This window comes from Pygocentrus nattereri, chromosome 12 (genome assembly GCF_015220715.1).
Source record: "Pygocentrus nattereri isolate fPygNat1 chromosome 12, fPygNat1.pri, whole genome shotgun sequence".
NCBI classification, from domain to species: Eukaryota; Metazoa; Chordata; class Actinopteri; order Characiformes; family Serrasalmidae; genus Pygocentrus; species Pygocentrus nattereri.
Genome location: NC_051222.1, coordinates 18,260,409 through 18,283,410, shown reverse-complemented (window position 1 = coordinate 18,283,410; position 23,002 = coordinate 18,260,409). Strand labels below are relative to the sequence as shown.

Genomic DNA, 23,002 nt, shown 5'->3' with positions numbered 1-23,002 from the left:
AATGCTGGGAGCTGAAAGCAGGGGTGTAAGTTGGGCTGAGGGAGGGTCAGCTGAAGCACGTATGGTCTTTCTGCTGAGTTTGTCATCTGGATTACTCTGTTTTCTTATGTCATATTAATCTAACAGTGTGTGTGTGGTTCTTTCCCAACTTTCAGAGGACATGATAAGCAAGTGTTGAGTAAGCATGCAAGCAAATGAAAGTCTTGACATTAGACATACCATCAGCCCAGATGCGAGAAACATTGCTCAAGGCAAACTATGACTCAAACACGACGAGACTGTTACGTTGTTTAAGGTTGTTGGGGCTGAGCACAATTCAAAGTCCTGGTAAGAAGTACAATATTGAGAAAGTTACGTCTTTTAAAGGAATAGTTAGGCAAGAAATCAAATTTACACAATTTGTCCCTTTTCTCAAATGAAGTCATTCAGCCCAGATATGAGTTTAGGTACGTCTGCTTCTTTAGGTTCTTTAGCTTAGTTCACACTGTATGGCACTATTATGATATGATGTGAAGCCTTTATTTATTTATTATCTATACAAATGCTACATGTTGCATAGCAAAAAGCATTAGTAGCAGCTGGATTTTGTATGTACTTTTGTACATTTTCCTAAATAAAAGATTCAGAAGCCACATAAGCAAATCTATTTGAAATTACTTAAAGAGGGATTCCACCAATTTTTCAAAACTTCTACATAATTCAATGGTTACTATGTATAGGAACCAGACATCTGAACTGTTCAATGCTTCTAAAAAGCTCCCGCACTTAAAGTTATTACATGGAATGATTAAGAAGATATTGAATGATGTCTGAGATCTTATTTTGACCTAAAATGAATTTTTTTTAAGCCATTCACCATGGAGAGGTGCTTTCAGGGCATTGCTGGGCAAAAGAGTAAGTTCTAGTGTTCATGGTTCTGTATAGAACCATTTTCTTTATTAAATAACCCTTGAAGAACCATCCTTTTTAAGACTGTACATTAGCTCCAGTGCAAAACAAAAGAAGCAAACTTCAGACACCAAATATGTCTTGGCTGATGGAATACTGTTGGATAAGGGGAGAATCACGTAAATTTGTTTTTCGCTAAAATATTGCTTTAATAAAAGAATAAGTGAATTAAGGAATGCCTCCCAAACGCACAAAAATACTCCCTTTGTAAATTTATGGAGAGCAGTGACCAGCTATGTCAGGTGACCAGTTTCACACAGCCCTCAGGGTTCAACACCAGAACACAGGTCGAGTGTCAGGAGGCCGAGGAAGGGGGGGAACTTATGAAGAGCTAATGTTTGAGTTTCACTGATAAGGCCATTACAGCAGACTCATTTATTTGGGCTTTTGAGTCCAGCATAACATCTGAACTAGTTCATATGTGGTTTTGTAGTGGCAGCATCTGCAACTAGCAAAGCAATCTCAAAACAGGCATTTGGTACTGGCAGCTGAAGCTATGTTGCCTTATGGATAGCTGTGAACTGATAGTCGTGCAACAAAACAAATGCAATTTTCTTCCCAGGCATATTTTATATTTATATATATAGTTTGTATCTTTAGGTTTGCACAGGAGCCATGCAGCTATAAAAAGTAATAGAAGCTTAAACCTCTCAAGTAATAGAAGCTTAAACCTCTCCAGGAAGCATCTTACAGAAATATTCAGGTTCCTAGATGGCTGCTACAACTACTTATAGCTATGCAACATACCTGTAGTGTGCATTTCGCACAATGCTAAGTTAACGCCTATTAACTTTCATTAGTTGTACATTATTTATTGCTGGAACTATGAGGCTAAAGAAGCCAACTTCAGCTTTGCTAACTGACTTAATCTGGGATAAGTGGGAAAACTGCATGAACTTGATTTTTCACCACCCATACAGGTGGTTGTGCCAAATTTTGTTCCATCCCAAAGAAGCTGAAAAGCAAGAGATTCTACAGTTTGGAATCAGACTGGAAAGATAATCATGGAGTCCATCAGAAATTGATCTATATAAAACATACCAACAGACTGTACAGATTAACAGAGTGGGCTGGCCAAAGCTGCTAAAATAAAGAGAGCAATGGCAGGAGACAGGTTTTATATCCCAACCTCAGACAAAACCAGATAAGACCAGATTACAACAACTAACACCTGATGTCCCAGACAGAGAGTTAGCATTTGCTGATGCATAGTTTGTCATCAAGCCTCACCGTGTCACAAGACAATGACTGGCGTGGTGCACTCTAGAAACGTATACAAACAAAGGGGAAGTTGGCTCAGGCATCGTTTGGGAATGCATCAACGGAATCATCCAGTAACATTCATAATGAAAATTTAAATTCTCATTTTTTCCATGACACCCACCTGGGTTGGGAAACTAATGGCGCCCAGATTTTGAGAAGTGGGTCAGATGAGCAGAAGACACACACATTGCTAAAAGAGGATGATTTCACAGCATATTTCAGTAACAGGGCTGAAAAGTGTACATCACTTTTTGAAGTTCCCCCTCTACATGCTGATATGATGAAAACCCTTCTTTGATGATAATGGATCTAACAAGTAATGGCTGCTGGGTTTGACCATGTAAAAACAGAGGTCAGGCCTCAGATGGCTGCTAATAGTCTTTTTAACTCTGCAATATACCTTTGTTTATTTTTTAGATAACGTCATGCAGTTTCAGAAACAACTTAAATAAACATTGAACTTAGTAGCAAACTTTGAGCAAATATGAGATCAAATATGAACTAGAGGGGAATGATCATGCATGAATTTTAAGTTGGCTTGTGAAAGTTATGAAATACCAGGTGACTGTTATGGTGTTGTTAGGCCATTGCCATGGGATCACTGGTGGTTGCTGAGGTGTAGTCATGTTATCCCAGGCGGTTGCTAGAAAGTTGCTAGACCATGGCTATAGAACACCAGTTGGTTTCTATGATGTTGCAAGGCTGTTGCTATGGAATCCTAAGGTTTGCTAAGGTGTTGCCAATCCATTGCTTTGGAATCTCAAGCGGTTGCTTAGGTGTTGCTTAGGCGTTGCTGTGACCGCTCATGTGGTTGCTAAGGTGTTGCAAAACCATTCCTATGTTATCCCAGGTGGTGGCTAATGTGTTGCTTGGCTGTTGCTGTGGGATCCCAAGTGGTTTCTAACATGTTGCTAGACTGTAGCTGTGAAATCCTAAGTAGATGCTAAAGTGTTTCTAATCCATTGCTATGAAACCCTGGGGGTGGTTGAGATGTTGCTAGGCAATTGCTGTAACATTCCAGGTGGTTGCTAGGGTGTTGCTAGGCAGCTAATAGGTGACCCATAAAAACAGTACAAACAAAAGCGTAGAACAATAAAACAAAGAACAGTAAGTGGATCACAAGCAATTCCAAGCGGTTGCTGAGGTGTTGCTAGCCCATTGCTGTGACCTCCCATGTGGATCTCAAGTGTAAATGTTACTTTAAGACTGTATGTAACGCTTAAGCTAATCATATACCACTATAAATGGGCTTTATAACTGACAATCCAGGAACAATTTGATAAATTGCTAACCTTCTGTGTAACTCTGCATTACTTAATAATACCAATAATAATACTTATTACTAATATTGTTGTAAATGCCATTTAATTAAACAAAAACTGTATGTGAATACATGTCCACACTTCTCAGGCTGAGGAGAAAAAACTCTTTTTTCAGTGGACAATTTGATAAGCCTTTTTTTTTTTAAACAAACCTAAAATGTCCCAGGTGTGTCATTTTGTCTACCCATGTGTGTATACCATTTATTTCCCAAAGCTGACGTGTAAATGGATCCATTGCCAAGCTGTCAAGATACATACAAAAGGCCGAATGCTACACTAGTGTTAATCATAGTAGCTACAACAAAAGGACATGTTTGGGCATGCCACATATATATGCTGGACTTCCTTCAAATGGAGTGAGTAGTTTACAGGCTCAAATCAACCCTGGGAATATGATCATTCAGAGCATCTCATCTTCAACCTTGTTTTGTACTTTTATTTTTGGCCTTTTCTCTTCGTAGCTGTGCTTTGCATTTTCCTTTTAAAAGCAATCGTAAATAACATGTAATTCAAATTTCCCCATTTCCTCTCACCCCAAATTAACCCAACCAGTACATGACTGGTGTTTGAAAATAACTTCTAGACTGGAAGTTTGGAAGTTTCAAGCTACTAGTTACACAACACACTTTTGTCTGTTTTAATGGAAAACATAATGTAATACGTTTTCAGAAACCGTCTGAGATTATTAAACTGTGTGACGACTGAGGCATGTTAATGCTAATTAGTGTGATATAAACTGCCATTACTTATTAGCATTAGCCTAATAGCTCCAGTACAAGATGCAAACTTCAGACACCAAACATGTTTTGGCTGAAAAAGACCGTTCTTCAAGGTTTCCCTAAAGGCAATGGCCCTATTTAGAACCAGGGGCTCTGTACAGAACCATTTTTTGCATGGACAAATAGTTCTTCATTTTGAAAAAGATTCTATATAGAACCATACACAACACATTCTCCAGCAGTCTGACTAAACATGTCACCATGCAAAGAACCGTTTAAGCATGAAATGGTTCTATATAGAACTCATGATTCTGGAAATAACTACTGCCTTTCCTAAAGAACCACCTCTCTCAGTTGTGTACATTTGAAGAGTTTTTTGTTCCATGAATGTGTTCACACAACGTTTGCGCATTACACAGGAGCACATGTGAAGCCTCATTTACCGCAGTGTCTCAGTGTAAAGTGGTCATGTGACTGCATGGTCTTTTGAATGCTCGTTTATTGCTGAGTCAGATATGGATGACGCATCTTGGCGACGGTGACTTCAGGAGTTGTTACGGGCTCCACAGTGAGACAAAGATCCGAAATGGACCAAATCTCAGACGGACTTGCCTCTGTAGTTTCTAACCACGCCATACACGTCATGGCAGATGTCATATGCTGTCATGTCAGATTTTATTCAGTAATGTAACCATGTTACCATTACCAGTAGCTGTCATGAGAGCTTATGTCACATGCTATTTTTCCCCTAAATGTACTCCTTAGCCATCATAACATAAAACACCCTAGAACATTAAAGAAAGTATACTAAACACACGCACACTTGTATACACTGGCTATTTCAATTAAATTTCTATATGATAGAATGCTATGCTGCTGTCGGAAGAAAAGCTTGTATCTCCAAAATAGTAATTTTACAGGAGAAGGAAAAAATCACTTTCAATATAAGTCAATGGAACCAGAATTTTTCCCATGTCATTTTGGGTCATTTCTTTTAGGCCACTTATCACAAAATTTACAAACAATGTAAAGAGTAACAGATACTTTCAAATTATGTCAAAAACTGAAAAATGGAGACACAAGGTTGTCTTCAGACAGCAACGATATATATATATATATATATATATATATATACACACGCACACACACATCACACTTTAAGAACACTTCAGAGTCCAATTAGCTGCTATGAAACAAAATTTTTATTTGCGCTCACATTGCATACTGCACATGCACCGACCAGGCATAGCATTATGACTACTTGTTTCTACGCTCATTATCTCTTTTATCAGCTCCACTTATTATATAGGACCACTTTGTAGTTCTACAGTTACAGACTGAAGTCCATCTGTTTCTCTGATACTCTGTTAGCCCCTTTTTACCCTGTACTTCAGTGCTCAGGACCCTCACAGAGCAGGTATTATTTGGGTGGTGGATCATTCTCAGCACTGTCGTAACACTGATGCGGTGATGGTGTGTTAGTGTATGTTGCGCTGGTCTGAGTGGATCAGACACAGCAGACTGGGGGCTAACAAAGAATGCAGAGAAATAGATGAATGGTTTTGTATCCTGGCATGCCCTAAACTATATGCCATAACAAAACTTCAAGGATTATCTACACTTTTCCCTTGAAGTTGGGAGAACACCACCAGTGAGCTTGTAAAGACCGCCACCTTGTGTGTGAGCTGACTTACTCATGCTGTACATTTCCACTTGCAGGGTGCTTAATGTAATGTTAATGTAACGTAAGGTGAAGGTTCCTTTGCCATTTGTAATGCATTAAATTGTGATCTGTACAATAACGCTCATTCCGTAATCCATCAAATTAGACTCAAAACGACACCACAGCTATACAGCGTCGTATTCAAAAGTTTGGGTGCCCCTGGTCAATGTGACAGTAAGTAAGCACATAGTCCACAGGGAGCACACCATTGTACTATTGATATTTATGTTTTACTTTTTAAAAATATGCTACACTTGTGAAATTGTGCAGGAAATGTGCAGAGAAAGGTCATTTTACATTTGCTTGTTCATTTTTACACAGAAAAATCAACAAAATGTAATTTTACATGGGGTGTTTAACTTTTGCATACAGCTGCATGCTTTACTTACAGGTCCGAAAATGCTTGAACAGTCAAAATTATGTTCATACAGAAAACAAAGAGAAAGTAATACTCCTGCGTTCTTCAATCTGATCTCAATCGGTCATATTTGCAACACACAGATAATAAATCTGACTCATGTCCCTGTATTGAACCTGCTGACTCAAAATACATTTATAATAGAAGCCAATGGGCAGGTGATGGAGTTCTATTATGAGTGTGCAAAGGAGGTAAATGTGCCAAAATTGTCTGTAGAAAGCAATAATATGCTGCAGATGCAATAGACAGAGTCGGTTGAACAATGCCAGAGTATTCCTTTAAAGTCAGCATGAACTGTATATGAACTGTGCCATATTTCCAAGTGAAACATCCCAACCTGCTGATACACAGTGATGTACCCAAAAATCTGATTTTGTAAAAGCGGCTAAACGTCATTTGATATTTAATGAAAGATGAGAAGAAAACAAGTAGTTTGACACGCTTTTAATGGGTCGTTTTAGGTTGACTGGATTAAATGAGCTTTAAGTTCACTTTCAGATTGCACATGCTTTACACCACAGCCACAGATGTCAAATTATTTTTCTAATGAACAATGCAACCTTTTCCTTCCTGTCAGGCTAGTGACTCAATTCATTTTACAAGTGTACTGCGTCACATACCTTCTCCGGTAGAAAAAGGACATGATGAAACATGCAACATAAATCTCCATATAAGCACGTTTTACTGATCAGGAATTGGGTCAGCCACCTGAATCGCCCATGTGCAGCCATAAACACATCAGAGTGCAGCGTCCCTGTAATCATCACAACGTGACTGCTGACCTGAATAACACAACAGAACGAGGACGTTATCGAACGTTAACACTTCCTGAACAGAGAAGAACACAAGCCTCATCAAGAAACACGCAACACGGGTTCAGTTCGATTTAAAATATAAAATAAGTTTATTTTCATCTTAAATGTACAAATTTACATGGAAAAATGCAGCATCTGTGTAGTTACCAACAGGACATGGTGCATGAAAAAGACATATGCAAAGGGAGTTTTGCACAGCACAGAAAAAAAAGAAACACTACCGCGGCTGAAAAACAAAGAACATGAGTTAAAGGCCTCCGATTTGTCTGTACATGGATGAATCAACATGGACAAACAGGCAAACCATCCATAAAAAGGTGCACCATACACATATACTACACCATACAATACACAGGGGAATTAGTGACTAGAACAATTCCAACATATAGTATATCTTTATACATCATTTTATTTGTCAGACGATGGTAAAGTGGGTCTTGTCAGCTTTTTTTGGCCACCTACATCACACCAATACATGCATAACAACTGTCTAAGTCTTCCAGAGATGGTACATGATAAGAAATGACCGCAGAAGTCATGTCAATAAGCCTATTCCCTAAATTTACACATTCAAATTGCAGTTTTACAGTCTAGTTTATTCCCATATAAGACTAGTATAATTTCAATATCAGCCACTAATATTGCATAAATAAATGAAAGCAATGTAAAACTTTAAATCAGTGTAAATAAAGTGTGAAGTTACGCCATTTTTTTGTTTTCCTTTTCATAGAATATAGAATTTCCATTTTACCAAAATGACATCGTACCAGGCTTTAATAAGATATTTCAATACAAAAATGGAAGGCAAATCTTTCCCAAAACATCTCGCACTATATGTGTCACGTGCTCACCAACAAGCCAATGATTTGTGTTTCTTATTATGCCAATTCAATCTCGATTAAACTGCACTGTGACATGGATAACTACATTTTTACTAATGGATTACACAAAACTGTTTTCTAACAATGTGTTACATGATTTCAGACCTGAAAGGTGCAAAATGTGCTCTTTTTTTCAGGGTGGTACAAAAATGTTTGAAGCACGCAGATTTTAAAAACACAAGATGTTAAGCCAGTAAAGTTGTCTAAAGGCCCATGAGAAGCGTTTGTTCAGCCGTACACACCAAAAGAGGCACAAAAGCAGAGGTGAAATCTGTACAGTGTTCGTTTCAGCTGTTGTAGTGCCTGGCTCAGCAGACTAAATGTCTGAAGCTACTGTAGTCGCTCTTGCCTTTTTGCAGTGGCAGAGCACATACTGGAGAGTCTTTACTTCTGGAGCAGCACACTGTTGTGAAACTCACTTCCAAAACTAGGCGACTGATGAGACTCCTACTGTGAAAGACAAATGGCTGAGCATGGGACAGCCACAGTCGACAGAAGCCGCTTCAGTGGCCTGCTACCTGTTGCTTGTGCTGCTGGGCAACACAATAATGATGATGATGATGACTGTGATTGTGGCAGTGGCTATGAGGAAGGCTGTGGTCATCGAGGGCGCTTGCGGGTGACGAAGATGAGGACCCGGCGGATGGCAACGAGCCGCTCTTTCAACGAGGTCATAGCCAGGATAGTAAGCTGAGCTCTACTTTCGAGCGGCAACACGGCCAACAGCCACCAACACCAAGCAGACCCACTGGGGTTTCCCTGAAGAAGAGACCGAGGAAAGTTAGAGAGCTCTGAATTATATCATTATTTCCTCTTGTACAACTGAGCACATAGTAATATTAGGACCACATGTTTCAGTTCATCAAAAGAGAGTCTTAAAAAGGCACTAGTAGGGCTGGGCAATCCAAAATTATTATTAGTTAATATTATTCTTCATTGCCTGCTGGTGCACAAATTTAGAGGCCAGTTGGAAAACATTACATTCTGATGGAAGATTTCAGGAAAACATGAATTCCACATTGAATTGCATTACATTACATTGAATGTATGGCTATTTTTCACAATCTCTTCTTGGTGTGAAGTGTCCTCCTCAAATTCGCAGCCTTTATTTCAGCACAGAAATCTGCTCTCTAGCTGTTCTCTTTAGCAACTCTAGCTGACTTTTCAAAGTTTCTTGCTGGTTTGCACCGTTGTGAGTGAATGGCTTGACTTCTCCTTTCCTGTCTAGTGAGTAAACATTGCACAGCTTTACCTAGCATAACAAAGCACAAGCTACAAAAAAAATAAACACGGACATTTGCTACGTCTTTCAAACACCACAGATGGGAAAAAATACCAGCAACAGCAGACAGATTTACCAGTCAACCAGAACACAGAGGGGGGAAAAAAGTTAACTTGTATTTCTCACTTAACACAAGATAAACAATAGACAACATAACCTTTAATATGCTGCTCATTTATGACACTTATCCCTGTGTATTAATGAGCTGGTTGCTTATAATTGTGTCATGTTCTAATTTTGATAAGTTACTGTATTTATCTACTGTAACTCCTATCTGGTGCACTACTTTTGTGCTTAAAAACAAGCTGCATTCATGGACTTCTAAACCTTACATCCATGTAAAAGGTCCAAATATGGCCAAAATGATGAGATGCTAATGCATGGCGCTTCATACTCAAACATCTCATAAGCTCAGGAGAGGTGCATAAATTCAGTGCTGCAAAATGTAGTTGGGTGCTTGTAGCTCAAGAGGCAAGGATGCTTAGCAAAATGATTAAACTGAGACTTGTACTCTAATTTTATAGAATGTGTGAATTAGTTTATTCAAAAGATTTTAATATTGAAAGTAAACTTAATTTGGGTGGGCCAATGATAAAAATGGGTGGGTCTATGCCTGCTTGGCCCAATCACAGCACCAGCACTGACAAAACAGCTAAATGACAAAGTTCAAGCCTTTCTGCTAAAACCAACTCAAACAGAAACCCAATTTGAAAACAGAAATAACTCAAATGTGTATTGTAAATGATATATATACACATATATAAATAATAAAAAAAAGGGTTTTATCTATTACTGTTATCGCCCAGCCCTACATTTGTTTTCCCAATCGTCACCTGTAGGTCAGGGTCTTTGGCAGGCAGATGGCCAAAGTGGCTGAGGATCTGGTTCTTCATGTTGTCTTTGAGAGAGGTGAACCAGGCTGTGGCCTGATCATACACAGAGTCATGCAGCTTTAACAGCTCTGTCAGCTCCTCCCCTTCAACCTAAATGTGATTCACATAAACCAGGTCAGGATGGAAGACCAGTGATTTCTCTCAAATCACTCAGCTTCACTCATTTTCTCAGCCGTTCATTCGCACAGACTTCTGACAATCAATCACTCACAGACTACTGAGAATCACATTTTCTTTCCTCATACTTGCACTCCCCTCTCTCCTTTACCTTCTTGTCCTCCAAATATTCAATCTTTGCAGTGTTGTAGCCGTCTCTCTGGCCATGAGTGAGCACTTTGAAGCGAGCCACGCCGATGGTGTCCACCACAGAGCGGCCATCTGGGAAGAACTTTACATCCCTCACCTCCAGCATGCAGCCATAGTCAGCAAATCTAACAACCAAACACAGCACAGCATGAGACAGAAATCAAATGATTTTTGTTGCTTAACAAAAACAAAAATTAGTAGATGATAAAGCATACATCATAATCAAGTTTCGCCAAATTATCTGTCTCAAGATTTAAATGCCATTTTTCAAACAAGATGTAAACTGCACATTTATTTCGCTAGAGACCTTCTCAATAGCCAGGTTTCCAACCAACTGTCAAATTAAATGACTGAATAACAAAGACTCACCGACCACTTTATTAGGTACATTTATTAGGTACATTTATTAGGTATTGTTCAATCACATGGCCACAACTTGCATTTAGTAGGCATGTAGAGCTGGTCAAGACCACTTGCTGAAGTGCAGACCGAGCATCAGAACGAGGAAGAAAGGTGATTTAAGTGACTTTGAACGTGGCGTGGTTGTTGGTGCCAGACGGGCTGGTCTGAGTATTTCAGAAACTGCTGATCTACTGGGATTTTCACGCACAACCATCTCTAGGGTTCACAGAGAACGGTCCGAAAAAGAGGAAATATCCAGTGAGCGGTCAGTTGTGTGGACGAAAATGCCTTGTTGATGTGAGAGGTCAGAGGAGAATGGGCAGACTGGTTCGAGATGATAGAAAGGCAACAGAAACACAAATAAATAAACAAAATCTCTGAGGAATGTTTCCAACTCCTTGTTGAAAGTATGCCACGAAGAATTAAGGCAGTTCTGAAGGCAAAAGTGGTCCAACCTTTTACTAGCAGGTGTACCTAATAAAGTGGCCGGTGAATATACACACACACACACACACACACACACACACACACACACACACGTTTCTCTTTTTGAACCATCATGGAACCACGACTAAAAACTGAATTTTCAGGGTTTTTTTGGTACTCATTATGTTGCAGGACAAAAACTAACCTGTAGCTATACTGTTGTATTTGTTTTCATTTACAATAAATGAGCCAGTTAAATATTTTCTGTGGGCTTTTTTGGGGGCATAAAAGCTTTTGTGAACATGGATTGCAAAAGGTTGGGACCCCTGTTTGAATGCTTTGAAAGCTTTGCAGTACTGTCCATTTGACAGGTTCTAAATGAATACGCCCATTAAAACCCATATAACAACATCCTAAGTATCAAGGTAGTATTAACTTTTTGTAACAGTGTTTTAGTGACTATCTGTAACGTATATACACCTGTGAGTACTTGCATGCCTTACCCAAAACTCTGTGATTAATTAGTTTTGTTATCCACACTCTAATTCAGATGTGCCGAACCTGCTTACCCTTTCAGTTCATCAGAAATGCACATGCCAAACTGTTTAGTTCCTGTTTCCATAGCCCTGCGAATCATCAGCCTATAGCGAGGCTCAAAGACATGTAGCGGGCAGGGGATTGTGGGAAATGCCATTGTGCAGACAAAGATAGGCACTTCCACATTCAAGCTGCAACGGAAAAATTTGACAAATTAATTTTACTGTTATGCACTGACAAAACTATCACCATTACATTAAAGACACACAAAAGGGTTTTTATGCACTCGATGCTTTATATTAGACCTTCATCTCAAAACAGATGCAGGGGCAAAGGCTCACAAGGCAAAAAGATACAAGAAATATCTGTGTTTAGCTTTATGTACTTATTTAAGTCAGAAATGTACAGAGATTGGAACAATCAGACTCACTTTGACAGTTCCTTCATTTCTTCTTCATATATTTTCCGTCGCTCTTCCAACTCCTCACTCAAATAGCGCTGAAGCAACTCCTCCATTAGAAAAGTCTTATTGTACCCTCTAGTGGACAGATACTGGAATCACAGAGAGCATCATTTTACTACCAGATTTTACTAAAAGATTTTTCAGAAAGGTCAATTAACTGTGGCCTGTGACCTTTTTAATAACAGCATGTTCGGAAAAGTCACTTATGGTGATGATAAACAACAATGTATAATTGGTCAGGTTATTTTTACTGCAATATTGCAACCTAAAAAAAAAAAGCCACAAAATCAAAAGTCTTAAAAGGCATTACCGGCAGTGAGAGCGAGAGAGTAGGAGAAAGAGTAAGAGAGTGAGACAGAGAAACTGAAAAGGAGCATAAGTTTGATAATTAAATAGTTGCACAAGTACTTCAGAAAGGTTCTCCTTGCACAATGGGCAGTTGGGGTTGTGGTCCAGGCAGCGCTCCAGACACTTGAGACAGAAGGTGTGCCCACAGGGGGTGGTGACAGGCTCATAAAACAACCTAGAAAAAGACAGAAATAACAAAGCAGAATGCATTAAACATATAAACCTTCCAAATCATTACTTATTCAAAAAAACTACATCAAAATTTAAAGACATGACTAAATCATCATCTACTTCACAAAACTCTTTAACAGAACTAGCGCTTGTTTTAGAGAAAACCACTCTTAGCTCAACATCAAACCGATGGTAAACCCTTCACTAGCGTGGAGAAAGCCTGGAGAAGAATCCAAACCAGACTGCACAAAGTGTACTGAGAAAACACAGCTATGGAATCTGGGGCTGGTTTCTTGCAATGGTGTACGTGAGCTTGTATTCACTGATGGGATCATGAACTCAGATGTGCACAAAGACATTTTGGATGTAGACGTCAGCAAAGAAGCTGCTCAAATGATAACGATCTGAAGCATCAGCTGCCTTTTGGAAGTATACTTTGCCAAAATTACAGCCTGTGCTCAAAATAAAAACTGCAAAAACATCCAAATAGTTTTTGGGGCCATTGTAGGACATATGGTAGTAATGTATGTGTCCAAGCACATAGTTACCTCATACACAAAGAACACTCCATGTCTGAACTGTCCAACAGCTGCGTTGGTACCTCCCTTGAGCCATTTAAAGCAGGAGGCGTATGAGATGAACAAGCTGGATCTGAGCGAAAATCAATGAGAAACACAGGCAAGTAAGTAACCGAGACAGACAGTCTAAGTACCTACAAACTAAGAATTTGTCTACAGAAGGAATAGATCTTAAAAATTCTATCATCCCACACAGTGCTCCGTTTCTGTCTGTATTTACCAGGTCACTCATACCTTGTTTGAGAACTTTGCTAGGGGGCCCAAAGGCATTGGCATCACCAGGACTCTTCCTCTTAAGACCTGCAGGTACCGGCAGTGAGGAGAGGACAGCTGCCAGGCTCTTGGAGTCATCCAAGCTGTGCTCAGGCTGGTTTAAGGATGAGGAACCCCCGCCGTCACATGCTTTACTGCTACTGAGTGCAAGGTCCTGTGAGATGAACATCATGAAATACACAAAAGAACATTAAGCTTTTAAGGCTTATGCAAAAAAAAAAAAAAAAGAGGCTATTTCTGCCATTTGATTTACTCTTCTCTGTTAAGCCATTCCTTTCTCTGTGCTGTTGTGTTTATTTTGACATGTGAACGCGATGCAACAACATTTTTTCTTATTTCATTTACATGGGAAACACAAGAATAGGAATGTAAGTCACACAGTCACATTTGACCATTAGTCTGACCAAAAAAAAAAAAAAAAACCCACACTATAAGCTCTTACTGATCTGAACTGTGATCTGACTGGCCTCATGTTCTCACACAACAAAGGGTGCGTCAAACAAGAAAGCAAGCCTCCCTCATATTTTATATTGTGGCAAAACATGGCAGCACACAAAGCACAGATTCTACACACTGAAATCGATTAAATGTTTCTCCTGTTGCCAAAAGGGACATGCATGCAGCTTAATTTCTTTGCTAGCAGAATCAAAGAAGTGGCCATCTTTTGAACATTGGGTTCATGTAATTAACTTAATCAGAATATCTTAAGCTACAATTTTTCTTTTTAAATATACATTTAATAGACATTTTTGCACCAGGTTAGTCCTGACACTAGTGGCATTCTGTGTGGAAATGAGTCAATCTACGCACTCACCTTTGAGCAGCCAGCTCTTGCTCCATCTCTTGGCAGAGAAGAGTGAAGTGAGCTAAGAAGAGATAAAGGTTTGATGCGAGGTACAGGGCCTGTGGCCTGAAGAGGATGTAAAGGTGTGTCCAGACTGTCATCCTCAAAAACAGAAGAAAACATCTCACATAAGACCTGTAGAGTAAGACAGAAAAGCCGTTATTCTCAGAAACATCAAATAATAAACATTTTTAAGAACATATATATCACTCAAAAGTCAGCATTAAAGGGATGGCTTGGCCCTTTACCTCAAACACAATGAATCGGACAAGCCGCGTTTGGTGTCCTGTGCTTGCTTCTTTAGATTTGTGTTGAATCTACAACACTAATGCAGCCATAGTACAAGTATACATTGGACAAAAGTATATTGTACACCGACAGGCATCACATAAGCTAGTCTTGTTCAAGATTACTAAACAGCTTGACCTGGTTTGAGGCAAGCATGTGACTATGCAGTTTGTACATTGCTAACCTGGTAAGCTACACTAGCCCTAAAACATAAAAATAAAAGTAGCAAACTTCTGACACCAAACACGGCTGAATTTTGGCCATTTCTTTCAGTACAAGGTACACAGTTGGAACTCAAGCACTAGCAGCCCAGGAAGATTAAGCAGGCAGTGCATTCCAACTTGTATTCAAGTCATTAAACAGGAATCCTGCATATGTTTACCTTCTGTGCTTCCATTTTGACAGACGTCCAATCTGGTTTTAGTGCTACACAAAAGAAGTACTCTTGCAAAGCCTCTTCCTTACGACCAGCACGGCAAAAGGCCTTGGCCTTAATGTGGTGGGCCTGTAAACAAACAAACAAACACATCAAAATACTTCCATATAAATGGTTCTACTTTGTTGAATGGGTACAAGCTCTAAACTTGAAAATGTATTAAAACAAGGACAAAGAGAGAGAGAGAGAGAGAAAAAAAAACAAAAAAAAAAACACAAACAAACAAAAAAAACACCTTAAAACAATCTTGATTTCTCATTGTCATTGTGCAACACTACGGAAAAATGATGCATTAAGTTTCACCTTACCCTCCTACCACTCCAACCCATCATCAATCAAAATACTTAGCTAGTTTAGAAACCCTCCCTGATGCTGCGTTTCACTATGAAATAAATCCCGATAAAGAAGGAAAGTGTGTTATCATTTCCGATTGACAATGAATTGAAGGTGAAATGTTCTCAAATCAATACAAGAAAACGGTAGTGGAATATTTGGGTCAACACAATTTAGAGCAGATCACCATATTGCTCCAAAACTCATAAAAGTATAGGATTTCATACAATTTGGGGTGCAAAGATCACTGCAACACTGATGGTAGCATGCGAACCGTAGAGCTGGACACATCAAGCTTGCATTGGTGTAATCTTTACTTTTGATATTTTATATTCAGTGATGCACAGCATGCAAACCCAAAATTAGGACCTAATGCAAAGACAAAGATATAAAACCTGTTTTTTTGTTTTTTAAAATCGCCAACATATTCAATGATTCTTTTTTTTTGTGGGGTGGCGGGGCTTGATCAGATATTTGGCATTTTTCAGATTATTGTGTCTGCCTTTACCTTCTTACTTTGCCAAAAGTATGCACACATTTCTTGAAGAAAAAAAAAATAAAATAAAATCACAACCGAAACCTATTTTAAAGTCCCACTCACAGCCTTCCTGGATTGCTTGAAATTTGGACCACATTTAATTGCTTTTATTTCATTTCTTTTTATTTTCTTTAAAATATTTAAAAGTTTATTTTTAGACAAATAATATTTATTTATAATACATACAAAATGCACTTCATTTTTTTATTCAAAATTCAAGTGTTTAGTGTCAGCATTACATTAAACATTTTGTTCACTTAATGTGTATTACATGTAGAAATTGTGTTTCACACTGCTTAGCTCTAAAGCAAACGAGCAGGCACCAATCTTTCAAACAACATGGCATGAGACTGGGAAAAATGAGCGACAGCGAAACAGCGAAAGAAACAATTCCCTGAAAAATATCATTCAAGCTTCCTACTGCCAACCAAACAGCTCTCTGAAACAACATGTGCATCACAACTTGAAACTGAGCATAGCGCATGACATCATGTCATCTTATTATACACTCAAACTCAAAGCTCAACAGGAGTAAATTCATCATAGGTTTTGGAGCGGAAACGCTAGTATAGATTTCCGTACCTTTGCCGAGATTGGCCAGAGACGGCACATGCTGTCCCCATCCTGGATCGCATGGCTGAAGTTCTTCATGTCCATATGCAGCTCAGCTCTCTGTGCTAGCAGCTTATACATAGAGGGTGCTGTGGTACAGAAGGAAGAAAATAAGGTTATAAAACCAAGATCACATAGTACATTAAATCCAGAACACCTTCAGTTTCCTTCAGGACTGCTAAACAAACTGGGCAACAATGAACAACAGACACTCAACAACTATTTATTTGCCTGATGGTAACTGGTGCCAACAGCTTTTCCTTATTAGCAACGTTAACATTTTTGCTATAACAATCAACAAACTGTCTAAGAATAGTCAGCGTCCTTAACTGATCCACTAACACCCTGACAAAAAGACAGGAAAAACCAAGTTAATTATCTGATGTTAACCATTAGCACTGCTAAGTAGCTCCCAACTGAACAGATCAACATCGCTGGCGCCCTTCGAAAGGTGTTACAGTACCAAGTCAGAACTTCTGAATAAATTATTTTTCTGCCTTCTTTTATTTGCATAAATTCGCATCAATGCAATGGATGAAGACATATGACTAAAAGCTGACAACTGTGGAAAATGAAATGAAATTTTAATTAAATGATTAAATATTATGACAAGCCTAAGGCCATATTTAAAAACTGTAAAACGATTTCTTTACGCAGTGTTTTACTGAATATCAATACACCCAAACAGGACTAGTTCCGCTTTCTTGGATTTGTTAGGACGTCGTCATGACTTGAACTCATAAACCACTCATGGACCACTAAAACACACACTACAAAAATCGAATTACCGATGCGCTTCCACTAAATACTTAAAGATAATTAATATATACATATTTATACATCTTTATACGTCTAGCAGTGATTAACACAACAGCCTGCAAGAAAGCAGGGATGTTAAGAGTGCTGGCAACCTTGTCTGGTTAAACTAGGCCTGTTATGTAAATGTAAAGTGGGACAGATAAAGAACGTGCACATGGTTGTATATATTTCTGGTATCTTCGAAATCAGAAATCACTAAACTAACACTACAGCCATCCCACATGTTTCACAAAGGTTTGTTAACAGATATTGCCACTTTTTAAACCACAATGGTTTAATACACCCCAGGCAACATGCCACAAACAAAGTGGCCAGCAATACCCGGCTGATATTTCAGCTCCTAACACGGGCTCTTCTGGATGAATGGACTAGAACCTTCTCCAGTTACAAAAATGGAAAACAAAACCAAGACTGTCCTATATCACTGACCCTAAAAAGAGGTGGTTCTTTAAGTAGCACAAAGAAAAAGTAAATATTTTACTTTAAACGTCATCAATTCTGTATTTTCTACCAAAGCATTTCAAACTTCGACTACATTTTTATTAAGCTAAAAAAAATCGTGCATAAGATGAGGACTATTTATAGCTGCCATTGTACACAGGGAATCCAGGCCATCAAAAATGAGACCAGCTCTCAACGGCAGCTACAATGTACTGCGGCCGCCTGATACAAGATCTAATGTAAATCCTCTTCACAGTCCACCCAGGGTCATCAGGTGTTCATTTGTATAATCCCTGCTGAAACGTGACGCTACATGACTAATGGAGAAACCTGTGAAACCCGCACCCACGTGAAACGACACAACGCATGACACCGTTTAGCACGTTAGTCTAGTCTGAAGTCACTTTCAGCACAGAAACCAGAAAGTGCCAAAATGGTGAGTTTAATCACAGCACAAAAAAATCTGATTATCAAATGACGGCAATATGAGAGACATTTAAAATGCATTACTGTAAGACACGCACGCTGTTATGATGATGAATTGGGCTGTATACCAGCAACTAGAACTTTCTCAAACGTCAAAAGAACCAGAAACTTCTAATGCAGCTCACACAGGACTCAAACTGGGCTAGGAAGACCCGAGTTATATGTGAAAGCACTTAAAGTTGCAACTTCTGAATGAAGTACAGAAGTCACCGGTTGCTTTTTCTGTGAGGGGCACTTACAGATTTTAAACACAAAGATATTCCACCCGTTTGTTTTGTGCTTTGTCACATGTAGAGCTGCATCTTGAACATCGGCTCGAACGCCGTTATTGAGATCTGAGATGTAAATGACAGAGTTCATGAAGTTTTAGGGCCACAACGAGGCGGAGAAACTTTCACATTTCCAGAATGAAAAGCCGCCTGCACAGTGTTTGCCTGCCTCTTTTGTGAAAAGCAAAGTACCTTCTGAAATACATTCTGCCAGATTTTGTGTAGCAAATGACGTGCTGAAATACCCTCCCTATACCCTGAAATACCCTCCCCATACCCTGACATACCCTCCCCATAGCATATCGTTTTGATTACACTAGTTTAAGGGGGGGGGGGGGGGGGGGGGGGTCTGAAGAGGTGACATTTTTATACTGTTTATTCACATCCATTCCACAGGTAACAGCCTTCACAGTCAGCCTATGCTACTGTGCCCATAACATATACAGATCTTGAGGCTGATGCCTAGAAAGTAATGAGAATGCATAATAAATTGGAAAGATGCTGAGCAGATATTCTCTCAAGAAATAAATAAATAAATAAAAATTCAGCTTTTGTCCAGTGTTCAGATTACAGACATTCAAAAATAATACATGATGACATTTGATTAATTTTTCTGGATTTGTGACCCTAAATCTAGAATTTCTGAGCAAACATGGTTAAATCTGGTCCAAGTGTCTATAGTTTAATAAATGTTCGTTTCCTCACTGACAGATAAGTAGATGAAACACATCATAGTCATAGGCCCACAATTCCTATGCATACCAAGAAACTCAGAAATGGGTCACACAGATGGGATCTTTAATTTAAAAAAGCTGAGAACATTGTCAACAGACCTGTAATTGTTAACTGTTTTACATCTAGATGTTGCCAACGAATAACAAAGCAACAAGTGTGACTCCGGACAGACTCCGCTGTCCTCATTATGGAGAAATACAACATAGCTCAAAGGGTGGTTGCTCCGCCAAAACATGTTTCAGTGGGAAAAAGCTTCACTGCCAGAGAAACAGGGCCAGAATGTGGGCCAGTGAGGAGTGTCAGCTGAGCATATGTGTTTACTCCCCGGCTGCCTTCGCAGCATGTTGTGAGCGGAGACAAACCGCCAAAACGAACGCCCACACTGGCAGCATCAGTGTAGGAAGTGAGAGACCAGAAGAGAAAATCAGCCAACGTTTTGATTCATAATGCTGGAACGCTGCAATCTCCACATCTCTGGTTATGCCACATGAAACAACCCAGCCATGACACTGCCTGCTGGAGCCAACCCCGACTCCCTTATTCCATAAGTGACCCGATACGAAATATCTGTCTGTGTTAATGCTGTTTCTCTCTGCATCAGCACCGCCCCCCGCAACTCCCTTACATAAACAGGTTACAATAAAGGGCCTTGTAGGCAAAATTAGGTCAGACACTGGCTGCTGGATATGGGCACCAACCAAAAGTCCTTACCCACTCCGCCCTGACATTGACCTCTTTTCCACTCATAATTAATTAACATCACCCACATAAAGAAATGTCCTTCTTTACTAACCTCAATCATCAGATTACCAGCATATGGCAAACTGCAAGCCATTCTTCTGACACTGTATAACAAAGTTAGCCAGGGACACAAATCTCTACATACAGAAGTGCACATCAGCTCCCTCATATAGAGAATCCACAGATCAGTGGTCCTCAAACAGATGGACTGACATACAATAACAATGCTTCGTTTTTTTTATACTACTTTATACCCCTGAGCAGATCTGGGTGTCTGAGTAGACAACTTCATCTCCACGTGTGGTCCGAGTTGTGAAACTTGTGCTCTCAATTTACATTTGCAAAAAATTTGTATTTTGGTGCAAAAATTGAGAGGTGGGATGATAGTTTAGCCAACGGAGAGAGCTCAATGTCGCCCCCTGTAGTTGTTACACAACTGCCACCAATTAAAATGTAGGTCAGTTGCTCCAATTATAAAACAAATCGACACTGCTGGGTAAAAACACGGGGGGAAAGACACAGAAACTATATAACACCTGCATAAGACACACACAAACACATAACTGAGCAGTCCTTACCCAGTTCCACCGCCTTGTTGTACTTTTCTAGGGCGCTGGACAGCTCTTGTTTTTTCCAAAGTCTTTCCCCTTCGATCCAGCACCTCCTCGACTTGCTCTCGGATCCGAACCACTTTTCTAACAAGCTGCTAAGAACCACATTAGCCCTGAGGCTGTTGGCGTTCATTTTTGTCGTTTTAGAGCGGCAGCTCTTGCAGTCCTTCACCGCGGGGTCTTCCAAACAGCGCTTGCAGAACGTGTGGCCGCACTCCAAGGTCGTGGGGTCGGTTAGTAAGCACCTACAGAGCCGGCAGGAGAAGAGGTCTAGCGGCTGTTGCTGCTCCTCTTCGTCCGAGTCATCGGCGCTGCCGCTCGGCTTCCAGGCTTCGCCGAGCTCCTTGACGCGGACGGCCCTGGCGATGCTCTCTACCAGCAGACGGAGCTCGTCGGGCCGTAGTCGGCGAACTTGCGCCGCGGCTCGGTACGAGTCGAGCGCCTCGGAGATGCGGCCACTTCTGGTTAGAGCTTCCGCCTTCCGAAGGCACAAGCCTCGGTCAGGCTGCCGGAGCTCGGCCAGCTGCGACGAGTAGATCTCCACGGCCAGGTCAAAATCGCCCGCCCGGCAAGCCTCTTCGGCCACTTCCAGCATTTCAGGGCAAATGCCCGGAGCGGACAGCTCTTGCTGCTGAACGAAATGCTCTGCATGGCTCTGCTGGAGGCCGGCATCCATGTTTGTGCCCAAATTAGATTTAAGTCCTAACAAATTGAAAAAAGTCTAAAAAGTTTCTAGGTCTTTGGTTTGGGAAGCTGCGGAAACAGGCAGGCTCCCTAAGCCCAGCGCTAACCTAACCTCGCAGCTGCGGTTGACCCATCGGAGCCGAATTTAAACGGACCTTAGTGATAAATCCAACATCTTTACTAGACACACGGCGGAGCCACGAGCCCGTACGTGTGGGCAGATCTCTGACCGTCCACCAGCGGGCTGAACGTGTCCCCGGAGTCGTAGGCCCCGACCGCTCCAGTGTACCACATCTAGGCGACTTAAAGGAAAAAATAAGAGCGGTTAAAAGTATGACTGGAATGAAAAACCCATCGAAACAGACGACAAGAGGTTCTGAACCGCTCGGTTCACGTTTTGAATAAACAGGCGAAAGCTCTCTCTCTCTCTCTCCGCTAAGCTAACGTTAACGGTCACCGTTTGTTATGCATACACACGGACGGATTCCACACGAGGCGACAGACGACCTGTTTAAACGGTTATAAACTTCGGCTCGGTCTCCGTGCGAACTCGGGCTCTCTCGCTGTGTGAAAAGTGCTCCGGGCGAGTTTGGAGACCGTCCTCTCAGTGTTTTATGTAAGAGCCGAGCTCTCCGGCAAACTGCACTTTGCCTAATCCGGCGAACTCCCTTCCTCTTCTCAGGACCTGCGCCGAGTTTTGTCCTCGCTGTCGTTCGTTTCTCCTCTTCGGCCGTTTTCGATGCCGCCGGCTTCCCATTCTAAACGGCGCGGGTACCGACACTGAACAGCGGACTCATACGGAAAAACCAAGCTTCGCGTATTTTTGTAAATTCGAAGGGACGGAACTCAAACACGACCGTCCTCCTTTTCGAGAAGAACAACACAGCGAGCTACAGCCCGCCCACTGTTGGGCAACGTAGAAGGCACGTGAGGAGAACGGGGCACTCCCATTGGTGCGCTATGTGGCCCGCTTATATAATGACATAAACAGTTGTATAATAGTGATGAGAAGTTCGATTCAGCACAGCGAACCGATTCCTCAGAACTGTGCGATTCGATGAATCGAACGTCCGATCCAACGTCCCACTGGTTCCCAAATCATTTCAATTTTCTCCTCGGCTGCGTCCGGATAGTGTAATAAACTGGCTTTCCTCACTGCTTTCCTTAACCGTGCCTGGTCTGACAGCCAACCACGTGCTCGCCAACTCCGATATATTTAGGCTGGATCACAAATGGCTCCCTACTCACTGCATAGTGCACTGTAAGTCAGTGGAGTGCAGCGTTTTGCCCAAGAAATAGATCGTGTGCTACAGGAAGTGTCCTTTATTTACCCCAACAGAATAGGCACATAACACACCTGGGCATGGTAAGCAGGGCCAGTACCAGCCATAGTGGAG

General features: G+C 40.7%; 1 protein-coding gene across 1 annotated transcript; it reads right to left on the bottom strand.

Moving 5' to 3' along the window:
* Nucleotides 1-7,273: 7,273 nt before the first annotated feature.
* On the bottom strand, nt 7,274-22,504 carry lonrf2 (LON peptidase N-terminal domain and ring finger 2). The gene is made up of 12 exons (XM_017710106.2): nt 20,889-22,504; nt 16,790-16,908; nt 15,283-15,405; nt 14,583-14,747; nt 13,730-13,922; nt 13,466-13,568; nt 12,807-12,921; nt 12,366-12,487; nt 11,968-12,126; nt 10,533-10,695; nt 10,205-10,354; nt 7,274-8,848 (listed from the first exon to the last, which is right to left on the bottom strand). Exons 1-12 carry the CDS (start codon nt 21,595-21,597, stop codon nt 8,690-8,692), a joined length of 2,280 nt encoding a protein of 759 aa, XP_017565595.1. The 5' UTR covers nt 21,598-22,504; the 3' UTR covers nt 7,274-8,689.
* Nucleotides 22,505-23,002: the final 498 nt, after the last annotated feature.

Excerpts from the sequence above, each read along its gene's own strand:
- lonrf2 (XM_017710106.2), bottom strand. The coding sequence starts at position 21,597 with ATGGATGCCGGCCTCCAGCAGAGCCATGCAGAGCATTTCGTTCAGCAG. Across the intron at positions 13,923-14,582 it reads CAAGAGCTGGCTGCTCAAAG|GACCTTGCACTCAGTAGCAG; the intron begins GTGAGTGCGTAG and ends TTCATCTCACAG. Across the intron at positions 13,569-13,729 it reads TAGCAAAGTTCTCAAACAAG|ATCCAGCTTGTTCATCTCAT; the intron begins GTATGAGTGACC and ends ATTTTCGCTCAG.